The 15,599-nt window shown below is 39.4% G+C and overlaps 1 protein-coding gene across 1 annotated transcript in view; it reads right to left on the bottom strand.

Moving 5' to 3' along the window:
- KIF4A (kinesin family member 4A) overlaps nucleotides 1–15,599 on the bottom strand; it is a 130,771-nt gene that overhangs the window by 38,797 nt on the left and 76,375 nt on the right. The window contains exons 14-17 of the mRNA XM_055438429.1: nucleotides 12,481–12,537; nucleotides 11,284–11,469; nucleotides 3,740–3,843; nucleotides 2,283–2,427 (exon numbers count right to left, since the gene is read on the bottom strand). Of these exons, the coding sequence (XP_055294404.1) occupies nucleotides 2,283–2,427; nucleotides 3,740–3,843; nucleotides 11,284–11,469; nucleotides 12,481–12,537 (492 nt within the window). The remainder of the gene's footprint in view (nucleotides 1–2,282; nucleotides 2,428–3,739; nucleotides 3,844–11,283; nucleotides 11,470–12,480; nucleotides 12,538–15,599) is intronic.

The following is a 15,599-nucleotide window of genomic DNA, read 5'->3' as shown; positions in this document are numbered from 1 at the left end:
GCTTATATACAGACGGATAGACTAACCATTAAGGAGAGAAAATCCAGAGCTGAGCTGAAAAGTTTGCTGACAGATTTTCTGATTATGCTTACAATACTCCTTACTATGCTTGCACAGGGTTTCCAAGTATAGACTATACAAATGAACACTCTGAACAAATAATAGAAAAAAAAATGGTTCAGTCACTCAGTCCTGTCCAACTCTTTGTGACCGCATGGACTGCAGCATGCCAGGCTTCTTTGTTCTTCACCAACTTCTGGAGCTAGCTCAAATTCATGTCCATCGAGTCGGTGATGCCATCCAACCATCTCATCCTCTGTCGTCCACTTCTCCTCCTGCCTTCAATCTTTCCCAGCATCAGGGTCTTTTCTAAAGAGTCAGTTCTTTGCATCAGGTGGAGTTGATATTGGAGTACCAGATACACTCACAAGGTACTGGAACTTCGGTTTCAGCATCAGTCTTTCCAATGAATATTCAGGACTGATTTCCTTGAGGATGGACTGGTTGGATCTCCTTGTAGTCCAAGGGACTCTCAAGAGTCTTCTCCAACATGACACTTCAAAAGCATCAATTCTTCGGTGCTCAGCTTTATTTAAGGTCCAACTCTCACGTCCATACATGACTACTGGAAAAACTATAGCTTTGACTAGATGGACCTTTGTCTGCAAAGTAATGTCTCTACTTTTTAATATGCTGTCTAGGTTTGTCATAGCTTTTCTTCCAAGGAGCAAGTGTCTTTCAATTTCATGGCTGCAGCCACCATCTCCAGTGATTTTGAAGCCCCCCAAAATAAAGTCTCTCACTGCTTCCTTTGTTTTCCCATGAAAACAAAGTGCCATGAAGTGATGGGACCGGATGCCATGATCTTTGTTTTTTGAATGTTGAGTTTTAAGCCAGCTTTTTCACTCTCCTCTGTCATCCTCATCAAGAGGTTCTTTAGTTCCTCTTCGATTTCTGCCATAAGCATGGTGTCATCTGCACATCTGAGGCTATTGATATTTCTCCCGGGAATCTTGATTCCAGCTTGTGCTTCATCCAGCCCGGCACTTCTCATGATGTACTCTGCATATAAATTAAGTAAGCAAGGTGACAATACAGCCTTGACATGCTCCTTTCCCAATCTGGAACCAGTCTGTTGTTCCATGTCCACTTCTAACTGTTGCTTCCTGACTGGCATACAGATTTCTCAGGAGGCAGGTAAGGTGGTCTGGTATTCCCATCTCTTGAAGAATTTTCCACAGTTTGTGGTGATCTGTACATTCAAAGGATTTAGCATAGTCAATGAAGCAGAAGTAGATGTTTTTCTGGAATTCTCTTGCTTTTTCTATGATCCAAGGGATGTTGGCAATTTGATCCCTGATTCCTCTGCCTTTTCTAAATCCAGCTTGAACATCTGGAAGTTCACGTACTATTGAAGCCTCACTTGGAGAATTTTGAGCATTACTTTGCTAGCATGTGAGATGAGTGCAATTGTGAGGTACATTTGAACATTCTTTGGCATTGCCTTTCTTTGGGATTGGAATGAAAACTGACTTTTCCCAGTCCTGTGGCCATTGCTGAGTTTTCCAAATTTGCTGGCATATTGAGTATAGCACTTACACAGCATTATCTTTTAGGATTTGAAGTAGCTCAGCTGGAATTCTATCACCTCCACTAGCTTTGCTCATAGTGATGCTTCCTAAGGCCCACTTGACTTCGCATGCCAGGATGTCTGGCCATAGTTGAGTGAATTTACCATTGTGGTTGTCTGGGTCATTAAGATCATTTTTGTATAAAAAATGTACCTACAAGCTAAAACCAACTCTAAATTCAGTGCATATAAATGAAATTTCAAGGAAGCCTCTACTAAGTCTCAAGGACAAATCTACCTAGCAACCACTGTATTCAAATAGGTTCAGTACAATGACCTGTAACCACCACTTTGTAGATGTCAGAAGTCAAACATCAGTGACCGAAAATTTTCTCTAGGTGTCAGTCATTTTGTAATCACTTTGCAGAATTATTCCACACGATCATGGAAAGTGGTCAAAATATCACCCTTAAATATTAAGGTATCCTTGCCCTTTGGTTTCAGAGAATCTAACATTAAAATTCTGAAAGTAAAAACTGAGTTTTGTTATTCAAATTCTAGATGACTACTATCACAATGTCCTTACAAAAAGGACATTTGCAGAGATTTAAGCTACTTACTCACTTGAAAACACCTCTATAGTATAATTCTAATAGAACACCTATGGTTGTTAAGTTTCTACAGGGTAAATGCAAGGATGAGAGTTTATTACTCTTATTTCTTGGTTCAGTTTGGAGACGGTATGCTCTGTGGATTCTTTCAGCTTCAGAAGTTTAGACTGTTCATTCAGTTTCTTCTTCAGATCAGCTATTTGACCCTCTAGCTCCTGGAGACGTTTCCGGCGGCGTTCACTCAACCTAAACACAGATTTTGTAGGAATGAGGAGTAGCAGGAGCAAAGTCTTATTTCAAAAGACATAATATTAGACTCCCAGGTTTACACCCTTGATATATACAATATAGGTGATCAGTCATATAGCCATCTTAAATAAGGAAGGCTGGACTTCCCTGGTAGTTCAGTGGATAAGAATCTGCCTGCCAATGCTGGGACAGAGGTTCAATTCCTGGTCTGGGAAGATTCTACATGCCTTGGGGCTACCAGGCCTGTGCCCCACAACCACTGAGCCCATTTGCCACGACTACCAAAGCCTGCACACCCTAGAGCCTGTGCTCTGTAACAAGAGAAGTCCAGGCACTGCAACTAGAGAGTACTCCCCACTTGCTGCAATTAGAGAAAGCCCATGCACAGCAACAAAGACCTGTCACAGCCAAAAATAAATAGAAATTTTTTAAAAAAATGAATACTACCCAAAAAACTAAAACTGTCTCAAAAATTAGAGTTTAATACAAAGAGTAAAGGAAATTTTTTGAGTATATAACTATGCAGTTGTCTCAATACTACTCCCCACCCCCTCCACCGCCACTTTGTGTTAAAAGGATGGTTCTTTAAAAGCATTTCACTTCACTTTAGTTATAAGGAATAATTCTGATGATTGTTACACAAGTCTGAGATAGAAAGCAAACATTCAACATAACTTCTAAGAACATGAACTTTGGATACTATAGAGAAATATAATAGAATCACTGAGTAAAAAGAAGGTAGAATAGCCAATAAGGCAAAGGTCTAAGGGACAGTGGGATATTCTGGTAATTTGTCTTGGCTTTATTCTTAACTGATTAAGGGATGGCTAGATTGATTTTTCATTTACTAGCCTGAATATTAATTCTATTCACAAGCTAATTTACCATCAGCACAGGGACCAAGAAATTGCTGGTCTGGTAGGTCTGATAATCTTTCAAAATCTAGCTCAAATGCTAACTCCTTTATTTTTATTCTGCTTAATTTTCAAATGCTAACTTCTTATATAGCCTTCCTTGATTATGTTACCCTGAACTGATATATTCTGCCTCTGAACTCTTAAAGTGATTACTGCCTAAGAAATTTATTTGGCTACTAATCACATGCTGTGTTATGGTATTCTTTTACTGTCACCACAAAATGTTATTTAAAATCTCAATTCCTTAATTTTCTTTTGTTTTAGGTCTCCTCTCCATAATTAGGTTTAAATCCTCTAAGGGCAAGAAATGGCTCTTTTACTTTTCTATTTTCTCTACAGCTCTTCACACACAGTTAGGAACGTGAAATAGTATTTATTGACTTTTTTCTTACTTGGCTTGGTTGACATCCTTTTTTGCTGTTTGAAGTTCAAGAACCAATTCTTCTTTTTCCTTTTGCAGATTGATGACTTCCAATTCTAGATTTTTTATGTTATCCTAGAAATGTTATAGGTTGAGAAAGAAAGCATTACAAGGTAAAGGAAGAAAATCACTTCAACATTTCACATCTTAAGGAACTATGCATTCAATTTCTACCACTTCAGTTGCACACTAAAAACATTTCCACTTGATTTGATGGAGATTAAAGTTAGGTAGTGGGAAAAGTACTAACTTGGAATCCAAAGGCCTAGATTTGAACCTTGAATCCAGCATACTCTACGTAAATAACTTAAGGAAAGCCATTTCATCTCTTTTAGCCTTAGTTTCTATGTAAAAAAGAGCTAACGTGGCAGGTCTGAGAGTTATCAGTCCTAAAAACAGATCTGCTTGCAAGTTGGACCTAGTCTCAAGTCTGGGAACATGGATTTTGGTAGGATTCCCACAATTTCCTGTTAAGAGTGGCTCATTATGCCTGGACTGTGCAAGCAATATGACTTATCCTGAGCACATTGCTTTCCTTCTGGGAGTCTAGAATTTTCATATGTGCTAGGGAGAGAATGCCTACATGAATTACCCCTGCTAACAATCCTGGATTCCTAGGTTCAGGGGAGCTTCCCTGATAGACAACATTTCACACACATTGTTAAAACCCATTGCTGGAGGAATTAAGTACATACTACGTGACTCCACTGGAAGAAGACTCTTGGAAGCACTCAGTTTCCTACAGACTTTGCCCCATGTGCTTTTTCCCTTTGATGATTTTGTTTTGTATACTTCCACTATAATAAACCTTAGCTGTGAGAATGACTATACTTGAGTCCTGTGATTCCTCCTGGTGAACAGCTGAACCTGAGGGTGGTCTCGTCTATGTAAACAATTAACAACACTATCTACCTTACAGGTCGTTGGGAAGATCAAATAAGACAAAAAAGTAAAAATATTTTGTAAACTGTAAAGAGCTGCACATTCTTGTATTTAGAACTTTCAAATGTATGCATGTAACAGCAACTGCAGTTCTGCATGCATTTAGAGAACAAATTCTAGAAATGGAAGTTTGGTAGCTCTTCCAAGATTGGGAAAACTCAGTGAATAGATTCCTTTCTGCACAGGAAACTGGCTGAATGAGTGGTTAGTATCCAAGAAGATTATATGAAGGCCTTCGATCAGTATTGAAATGAGACAAAGAAGCAGAGGCAGGTTAGGTAGGGCCGTATCTAAATAGGCAAGAGCTGTTTTTCAAGAAATACACTTTTAGTCATTTCAATATGAACAATGATCACTTCCTGGTCTTTTGGCTAAGATCAAGTGTAATATGAACAATGAAAACCAATCTCACTGCTTTATATACCCTGTATATTTAAACTGACAATAATGTATGTGTGTGTACTTACAGAAGTAACACATGAAAACATTCTTACAAAAAATAATCCAGATAATACATATAAAGGGCAAGTTCCCTTGACTGCCCCACCCCTGCCAAAATTCCAGACCTCTCTCCAGAAGTAACTATTGTCATCAGCTTGGTCCAGATCTTCCAGACACTTTTTCCTAGATATTTACATACTATGTATCTGGACATGTACATATTCTAGACATTTACATGGAAGTGTGTGCATTTATTTATTAAATATGTTGTGGCAAATGCCTAGAACATATATGTAAATAGATTTGAAAATACATACATACATACATATGCATATATGTACATGTATGTAGATACCTACCAAAATATGTTAAAGAGAGAGTCACATTATACATAGATAACATTCTGTAACTTGCCTTTTTTTAATAAAAAAACCTTGGTCTTAGAGATTTATTTATATCAGTGCATACAGATCTGTCTCACTGTCTCAGTCTTTTTCTTTTTTGCCATAATGAAACATTCTTGTACATGCCTTCTGTGCACATGTGCAAGCCTCTTCTAGGGTAGAGACAAGTGGAATTACAGGTTCATGGGGGTACACACTTCCAATTTTAATGCTGCTGCTGCTGCCGCTAAGTCACTTCAGTCGTGTCCGACTCTGTGCGACCCCATAGATGGCAGCCCACCAGGATCCGCCGTCCCTGGGATTCTCCAGGCAAGAACACTGGAGTGGGTTGCCATTTCCTTCTCCAATGCATGAAAGTGAAAAGTGAAAGTGAAGTCGCTCAGTCGTATCTGACTTCACGACCCCATGAACTGCAGCCTACCAGGTTCCTCCATCCATGGGATTTTCCAGGCAAGAGTACTGGAGTGGGGTGCCATTGCCTTCTCCGTCCAATAGATACTGCCAAATTGTCCACCAAAGTGGTTATTCCAATTGACACTCTAACTAGCTAAGTATGAGAGTACTTGTTTCCCTGTACCCTTGTCAACATTTGATATTGCTACATTTCAAATTTTTTATTAATTGGATGGGTAAAAAAAACAGTATTTCTTCATTATGTATGCCACATTCAGTCAATCATTATCTCACTGGCTCTACAAGGGAAATAATTCAAATAGTTGACTACTGTGCTATTATACGGAGAAGGCAATGGCAAGCCACTCCAGTACTCTTGCCTAGAAAATCCCATGGATAGAGGAGCGTGGTAGGCGGCAGTCCGTGGGGTCGCTAAGGGTCGGACACGACTGAGCGACTTCACTTTCACTTTTCACTTTCACACATTGGAGAAGGAAATGGCAACCCACTCCAGTGTTCTTGCCTGGAGAATCCCAGGGACGGGGGAGCCTGGTGGGCTTCCGTCTATGGGGTCACACAGAGTCGGACACGACTGAAGTGACTTAGCAGCAGCAGCTATTAAAATTCATGGTAATCTGCACTAACCAGAACTTACACCTCCTTAAGTTTTTCTACAGAAGGACTTCCCTAGTGGTCCAGTGACTAAGACTTCATTCTCCCAATGCAGGGGGCCCAGGTTCCATCCCTGGCCAGGGAACTAGATCCCACATGCCGCAACTAAAGATCCTGTGAACTGCAACAAAGATCAAAGATCCCACGTACCACAACTAAGACCTGGTGAGGCAAATAAATAAATAGATATTAAAATTTTTTTTTCTATAGAAATTCTTCACAGTGATAGGAAAATATTGTTTAGAACAAAGAACTGCCTTTATTTCTTAGAAAAACAGAGATTCACATGTGATTAAAAGGTACAGTTAACACTAAGAATTTATTTCCTTTTAACGGCGTGCTGTGATTCATAAGGTTGCAGAGAGTCGGACACAACTGAGCAACTGAACTGAACTGAACTGAACTTTAAAGTTTGGAAGCTCAAGCATATTTGATTCCAAGGGGAAAAAAATGACACGTTATCTTGCTACACCTATAGCTCTAGATCATTACCAGCAACCATTATAGGGTCAGAAGTACACTGAGGAAACATATGTTCCTGAGTTTCTAGGCAAATGTACAAGAAAGAGAGGAATAATTTCTCAGCCTTATCATTAATCCTTTTTATCCTGAAAAGGCCAAAATACATTTGACCTAAAAAAGGGTGCACTGTATGTCCTGTTAATATGGAGGATTGAGCTATGTATTTAAGTTGCCCTCTCTTGAAAACCTACTAAAATGACCTCCCCAAAGGGTATAAATTAAGGATGAAGAGAGCAGTCAAGAAATTAAACAAACTTTTTTGGAAGAGGAAAAGAATTGTGTAAGTGGCAACTGACTTAGTAGAGTAAATTAAAAAGTTAAACTATGACTCCCATAGGACAAATGTCAAGAAGAAATAAGCCAATTTGTATCTGAACCACAAAGAGGAGCAGGGCTTTCCCCTCTGGAGAAGTTGACAGGCTGGACTCATAGGCAGCAGACACAACAAAAGACAGGGATAAATTAATACACTACTGATAGGGGATTAAATAAGAAGTTTGTATATAACCAGAGAGACTTCAACTCTCCTATTTGCTCTGAGTTACCAGAAATAGGGCATATTGCTAATTTCCCCACACAACTCTAGGCAGGAGAATGAAAGATTTCTTTATTGGTAACTGACCAGCCCAGAGAAACCTATGCATAAACAACTTCTTATTGGCTAATTTATTTACTTATGGCTGTGCTGGGTCTTCTTTGCTGCATGCAGGCTGTCTCTAGTTGCAGTGAGTGGAGGCTATTCTTTGTTGCAGTACACAGGCTTCTCATTGTGGTGGCTTCTCCTATTGGCTGTTAGTATCTCACTCTTAAATATCAATGGATAACCAAAACTCACTGGAAATTTGAAGAAAACGTCTTACATTAGAGAAAGACCAAATCAAATACACTAAAGAAAGGAATTTGAATGAAACAGAGGCAAGGCAGGAAGAAGAAGAAAAGTTCAACAAAATTTAATTTCTATCCTTAAAGATGAGTACTGTATCCATGAAAAAAAAAAGAAGAGGTTATAAAAAGGAACAATTAGAGGCTTTTAAGAGATCTTAGAAATAGGCAAATAAAAACATTTACCAGGAGTGGAAGGAAATCTCCCAGAGAGTGGAATAAAAAGACAAATAGAAAATACGAGGGAGGAGATAAGAAAAGCAGAGACTAAATCTCAGAGATCCAATACCTGGCTAAGAGGAGTGCAAGAAAAGAGAAAACAGAAAATAGTGATGGGCATTATTAAAGAAATAATACAAGAAAACTCCCCACTAGAGAAGAACACATATTTCTAGATTGAAAGGACTCACGAAGCACAAAGCACAATATGTGAGAACAGATATAGACTAAGGCACATCATTGTGAAATTCAAGAATACTTGGGGACAAAGAAAAGATCCTGAAAGTTGCCAGAGGAGACGAAAATACAGGTCAAATAAAAAGAATCAGGGGTCTTCCCTGGCAGTCCAGTGGTTAAGAATTCGTGGTTCCAATGTAGGGGGGCTGTGGGTTTAATCCCTGACATGGGAATTAAGATCCCAAAAACTGCTAGGTGTGCCCTCCTCCCCACAAAAAAAGTATCAAGAATTATAATGGGAGGGGGGTTCAAGATGGGGAACACATGTATACCCAGGGCAGATTCATGTCATTGTATGGCAAAACCAATACAATGTTGTAAAGTAATTAGCCTCCAATTAAAATAAATAAATAAAAATAGAAACTTAAAAAAAAGAATTATAATGGATTTCTAATCAACAGCACTGAAAATAGAAGATAATGGAGCAAATCTTTCAGGATTCTGAAGAAAAACAGTTCCCACTGCAGAATTCTAAACCCAGACAAACTAACAGATGTAAGAAACTGCACAATCACTTCCACCACAACAAACAAAAAGCTATTTTCAGGCATGCAGTGAATGGTTTAAAACATTTTCCTTTCAGGTACACTCTCTCAGAAAGCTATTTGGGTTGTACTCCACCAACACAAAGAGGTGGCCCAGGAATGAGGAAGACATGGAATCAGCTTCAACACAGAGATGAGCAGTAAAGCATTGCTCCCAGTAAACAATGGTCCCAGGCTGATGGCTGGGAAGTAGGCCTAAAGAAAACAAACCAAGACAGAAGATAGGAGGATTGTCTTCAAGAAAGAAATGGACTGATAAACTACCTGGTACATTTGTTTTACTGAGAGGAGCTTTATAATTCTGTTAAGAAGTTTAGAGATAAATTACCTTTTACATTATTTTTATTTATTTCTTTGGCTGCGCTGGGTCTCAGTTGTGGCACAAAGGATCTTTGATCATTAGTTAAGACATGAAAACTCTTAGTTGCGACATGTGGGATCTAGCTTCCTGACCAGGGGATTGAACCTGGGCCCTTTGCATTGGGAGCGCAGAGGCTTAGCCACTGGACCACAAGGGAAGTTCTGAAGATAAATTATTTTTTTCTAAATTGTATTTATTTATTTTGGCTATGTTAGGTCTTCGTTGCTGTGCAAAGGCTTTCTCTAGTTGTGGCGAGCCAGGGCTATTCTTTGTTGTGGTACACAGGCTTCTCATTGCAGCGATATCTCTTGTTGTGGAGAATTAGCTCTAGCTGTATGGGCTCAGTAGTTGTGGCACTCAGGTTTAGTTGCTCTGTGACATGTGGGGTCTCCCCATACCAGGGATCAAACACATGTTCTCTGTATTGGCAGGCAGATTCTTAACCACTGGACCATCAGCGAAGTCCTGGGTGATAAATTATTGACTGGTACACAGAAGACTAAGTAAATGAAAAGTGAGATTATTATTATTAGCTGCACTGCTTGGCTTATGGGATCTTATTTCCCTGACCAGGGATTGAACCTCGGCCCATAGCCATGAAAGCCCCCAGTGCTAGCTACCGGACCACCAAGGAACTCCCCAAAATGAGATTATTAGCTTCAGGAAATGCAAAAAGCTGTACAAGAAAGAAAATGGAATCATATTATACCATGTGGCTCAGCTATAAAACTTAGGTAATCATAAAATTTAAACAGTAATTATTCACTTCATCAAAAACTGTGATACAGCCATTTTGAAAGATACAGGTCAGGCAATGTGCATGGGGGAATGTATAAGAGAGCTAATATTCCCATCTTCCATAGTGGGAAGTCAACTGATAATGTATAAAAATTTTAAAGTGACAACTATACTACCAACGCTTATCTAGAAATCTGGAGGTAAATGTCAGAGGAAACAGCTTTAAAAACTTAAAGTATAAGCCTAGGGAATAGGAGAGAAGGTAGTTTGCTTTTATTTTTCTGAGTATTGTACTATTTGACCTGTAAAAATGATATACGTGCTTTTGTGTGACATAAAAAATAAGTTTTAAAAATGTTAAGACTGTGATAACAAAATGGAAATACAACCTCTACTGGCAACTTGGCTATTATTTTGGAAGCAACTTCTACTCTATAGAAAAAAAAAGTGGTGAAAATTACTTAGAAACATTTTACTTGCTTTCATTTTGAAAATTTACGGGAGCTGGTGGTAGAAATGTATAATATAGGGATTTCTTGAGAACAACATATATGACTTTGGGGGTCTGAATAGGAAAACAATCCATCCTCTCCCCTTCCAGTTCTGCTGACATCCCTTTGTGGATGGGAAACACTGGGCTACATGGGAAAATAAGGTCTGGAGCAAGGGTAACCTTGTGGACAACCTATGAGCCCAAGACTTGTCTTTAAGTAAAGACCTGGTTTTAATTAGCAAGAGCCACTTAGGACTACCATTAGAAAAAGCAGTTTACCCATTTGCCAGGTCATGAGATATCCATTACCAGTGTCCTCATAATTCTCTCTAGAACAAAGACCATCTACTAAGAGATGTACCTTCCTTAGAATCCCAGCATAGTGATTAGAACAAAACTTTTCTACAAGTAAGGACCACGTTTATTATAACATTATCTCTTTATTAAATACCTGTTGTATAAGTAAGGTATTAGATTAAATGAAAGAAAATTACAGTTTCTTTATCCTGAATGGACCCTTTTGTGTTTAACCAACAATACAACTCCAGTCATACTGTGCATTTTATGTTGCCTTGTCATCATCAAAAACAGTGTGTCTGTTTTCTTCCCGTATAACTAAAGAAAGATGGTCGACATGAATATCACGTGCCCTAGTAAATATTTTACCTGGTACTGGAAATGGATGGGCTGTAGTTGGTTGTCATTCTGAGTAATTTTCTTGGCTAAGGCCTCTTTCAGCGCAAGGGCTTCATTTAACTCAACCAGCTCCTTAGACATCTGAGCTTGACGTAGAGCATGCTGAGTAGTGAAAGCATCAGAAGACCTGCTGCTCTCCAGACTGATGGCCTCTTGCTGGAAAAGATCAGGATAATGATTTGTAAGAGAAATAAGCAACTGGAGTTCTTAGGCACTGTTTCATCAAGTCTCACAGCCACTTCTCCATTATCAGTCCCTCTGTTCTTTTAAAACTGGCTTCTCATACATTTGCTTTAAACATCAGAAATAAATTGAGCTAACCCATTTCCCTGCTCTCACAAGCACCTTATTTTTTTTATATCCTTTGACTGACTCTTTGAGAATGAACCAAGTTTCTTGCTTTTTACTTTATAGGTCTGGCCAACATTTCTTACTTTCACCTTATTCTAAGGGGTCCTTAGAGGAGAGAGGGTTCTGGAAATGGCACTTTGTAGTGGTGGAAATGGAGAAGAGGTTTCATTTATTCTTAGAGCTGATCTCTGGCACCTGATTTATCTTCTATCTTTCTTCTTTCAGAATATAAAAAAATACCAATATATATTCGTTTTAGGGGGAAAAAGCTGTCTCAAGCAAACCATTGTCCAGCCTTTTATTTTGACTCTTCTCTATAACAATCAGCCAATTTCTAATACATTTGATCTATTCTTGCAACTTGAATGCTCAAAATATTTTCTTTGGTTCTTTTAGCCCCTAACCACCGCATCTATAGAAAAGTATGCTGAGAAAAAATTCTCTTCCATTTCTTTTCTAATGCTTTTTTTATTTTGCCATAATTTCCTAATTTGTTTCCTTCATTGTCTTAATGTGCTAGACAGTTGATGCAGAATACAAGCATCTAACAAGAAATCAGTATGCCAGACTGCAAATATAGAAAGTGGCATCCCTGAGAAGCCCTGTCACCCATTACCAGTTATATTACTAGAGAGAGATCCTATCCAAGTTAGGGACTTTATACTTAGCTTAGATTTATACTCAAGATTTCTAAATTTCCAGGGCATCTATGGAGGATGGTAACAATCAGGGATTCTCTTCCTCAGCTGAACGATAAATTATAAGAAATGGCACAGTTAAATCTCCTGGTTCTACACAAAGGGGCCAATTACTTACTGTTTCTGGTTCTACTGCAGTATCAATGGCTGCAGTCATGCAAGCAACAGTTTCATCCTGCAATGACAAATGATGTCTCAATTTAGGAGCTTACTAGTGGGTTTTATATGGGTTATTTAGTTGTTTTCAAGTGTATATAGAGATCATTTAAGGTATTGGACCAATTCTGCAGTCATATATACCACCCACCCCCACAACACATGTTTCCACTTCCCAGCTCTCAAGAATCTGTCTTCTTTGTAAAGGTCAATTGTGTGGTCTTTGTAAAAATAAGGTCATGTAGCAATGACATTTATTGCACCTCTCCTGCTCTGCCAGAGATCACTGAACTAGAGTGAAACAGTCATTCGAACAGGCCAAAGTTTAATCCACTTTATAGACGCTACCCTTTCTTTTTATGCTTTTTACCACTAAGACTACCTATGTAATGTACAGGTCTAGTCAGTTCTTATGGACACAGCATCCTAAGACCAGACATAGCAAATAAAGGCAATGCAGCAGAAAAGTGAATATGATGATTAATTTTGATTTTTACTTTATAGCCAGTCAAGGTAGCAAGAGCCTACTCTACAAGGAAATAAATGTCCCAGAAAAATGTGCTCATGAAGTCAGACAAACATACTTCAGATTCTATCCCTCATATGCATAGGAACTAATCATATGCAGTTACTCCAGGTAGTGCTTACTTGAAGGGAAAGGGTAAGCATTGATTCCCTCTCAGAGAAGGGCACAATCCCTTTTGGGGCATTAGAATAACAACCACCTAAAAGGGAAACCTAAAGCCACATATTAGGACAGATTTGTTTACAGGCTATCATGTGAGCAAGCTTTGTTTTCCCCACTGGAATTTAGACTTTATTTGGCATTGAAACATAAGGATTACCACTTCTGTTTAAGTGATTCTGCAAAGTCCTGGGAAGAAAAGATTATTTTCAAGATGTCATATGATTAACGTCATAGGTAAAAGAGCTATTGGCTCAATAGCAAGGAGAGAATTTAGGGTTAGCACAGGGAGTCTCTGCATCAGCCCAATGAAACATTACATAGTTACTGAAACTTGAATCTTATTATCTTTAAGGCAAGGAGTGAAAGAAGCCCTTAGTGGGACTTCCCTTGAGATCCAGTGGTTAAGACTCCATGTTCCCAGTGCAGGGGGCACAAGTTTGGTCCCTGGTTGGGGAACTAAGATCCTGCCATGTCACACAATGTGGCCAAAAAAAGAAGAAAAGAAGAGGCCCTTAGTAAATGCTGTTTGTAAAGCATTTCCCTTATTCTGCCCAGAAATTCCTAATCAGTGAGACTCAAAGAGAATTCAAAGGAAGATCCAGTGTTCTCACATCCTTTCTTATTGTGATTTACAGTACTGGTGATTCTCCAAGGCTCAGTTCAGTTCAGTCGCTTAGTCGTGTCCGACTCTTTGCAACCCCATGAACTACAGCAAGCCAGGCCTCCCTGTCCATCACCAACTCCCGAAGTTCACTCAAACTCATGTCCATCGAGTCGGTGATGCCATCCAGCCATCTCATTCTCTGTCGTCCCTGTCTCCTCCTACCCCCAATCCCTCCCAGCATCAGACTCTTTTCCAGTGACTCAACTCGTCACATGAGGTGGCCAAAGTATTGGAGTTTCAGCTTTAGCATAAGTCCTTCCAATGAACACCCAGCATTGATCTCCTTTAGAATGGACTGGTTGGATCTCCTTGCAGTCCAAGGGACTCTCAAGAGTCTTCTCCAGCACCACGGTTCAAAAGCATCAATTCTTCAGTGCTCAGCTTTCTTCACAGTCCAACTCTCATATCGATACATGACCACGGGAAAAACCATAGCCTTGACTAGACGGACCTTGGTTGGCAAAGTAATGTCTCTGCTTTTTAATATGCTATGTAGGCTGGCCATAACTTTCCTTCCAAGGAGTAAGCGTCTTTTAATTTCATGGCTGCAATCAGCATCTGCAGTGATTTTGGAGCCCAAAAAAACAAAGTCTGACACTGTTTCCACTGTTTTTCCATTTCCCATGAAGTGATGGGACCAGATGCCATGATCTTTGTTTTCTGAATGTTGAGCTTCAAGCCAACCTTTTCACTCTCCTCTTTCACTTTCATCAAGAGGCCTTTGAGTTCCTCTTCACTTTCTGCCATAAGGGTGGTGTCATCTGCATATCTGAGGTTATTGATATTTCTCCTGGCAATCTTGATTCCAGCTTGTGCTTCTTCCAGCCCAGCGTTCCTCAAGATGTACTCTGCATATAAGTTAAATAAGCAGGGTGAGAATATACAACCTTGATGTACTCCTTTTCCTATTTGGAACCAGTCTGTTGTTCCATGTCCAGTTCTAATTGTTGCTTCCTGACCTGCATACTGGTTTCTCAACAGGTAGGTCAGGTGGTCTGGGATTCCCATCTCTTTCAGAATGTTCCACAGTTTATTGTGATCCACACAGTCAAAGGCTTTGGCATAGTCAATGAAGCAGAAATAGATGTTTTTCTGGAACTCTTGCTTTCTCCATGATCCAGTGGATGTTGGCAGCTTGATCTCTGGTTCCTCTGCCTTTTCTAAAACCTGCTTGAACATCTGGGAGTTCACGATTCACATATTGCTGAAGCCTAGCTTGGAGAATTTTGAGCATGACTTTACTAGCGTGTGAGATGAGTGCAACTGTGCGGTAGTTTGAGCATCCTTTGGCATTCCCTTTCTTTGGGATTGGAATGAAGATTGACCTTTTCCAGTCCTGTGGCCATTGCTGAGTTTTCCAAATTTTCTGGCATATTGAGTGCAGCACTTTCACAGCATCATCTTTCAGGATTTGAAATAGCTCAATTGGAATTCCATCACCTCCACTAGCTTTGTTCGTCGTGATGCTCTCTAAGGCCCACTTGACTTCACATTCCAAGATGTCTGGTTCCAGGTGAGTGATCATGCCATCGTGATTATCTTCGGCTAGGACATACTAAACTCTTCTTAAAAAACAGAGCACTTCAAAATACTATAGGTTAATGGTTACCTTTTCTCCCTCCCAGTAAGTCTCAGTAAAAGGACTAGTTATAGGCCTATCCTAGATTAATAGGACCTATGACACTGGCTTTTGGAGACTTTTTCTAGGGCTTTCCAGAGGGTCAGGATC

This window comes from Moschus berezovskii, chromosome X, assembly GCF_049115385.1.
Source record: "Moschus berezovskii isolate FMDL1 chromosome X, NW_MosBer_1.0, whole genome shotgun sequence".
Classification (NCBI taxonomy): domain Eukaryota; kingdom Metazoa; phylum Chordata; class Mammalia; order Artiodactyla; family Moschidae; genus Moschus; species Moschus berezovskii.
This window is presented reverse-complemented; position numbering and strand designations above follow the sequence as displayed.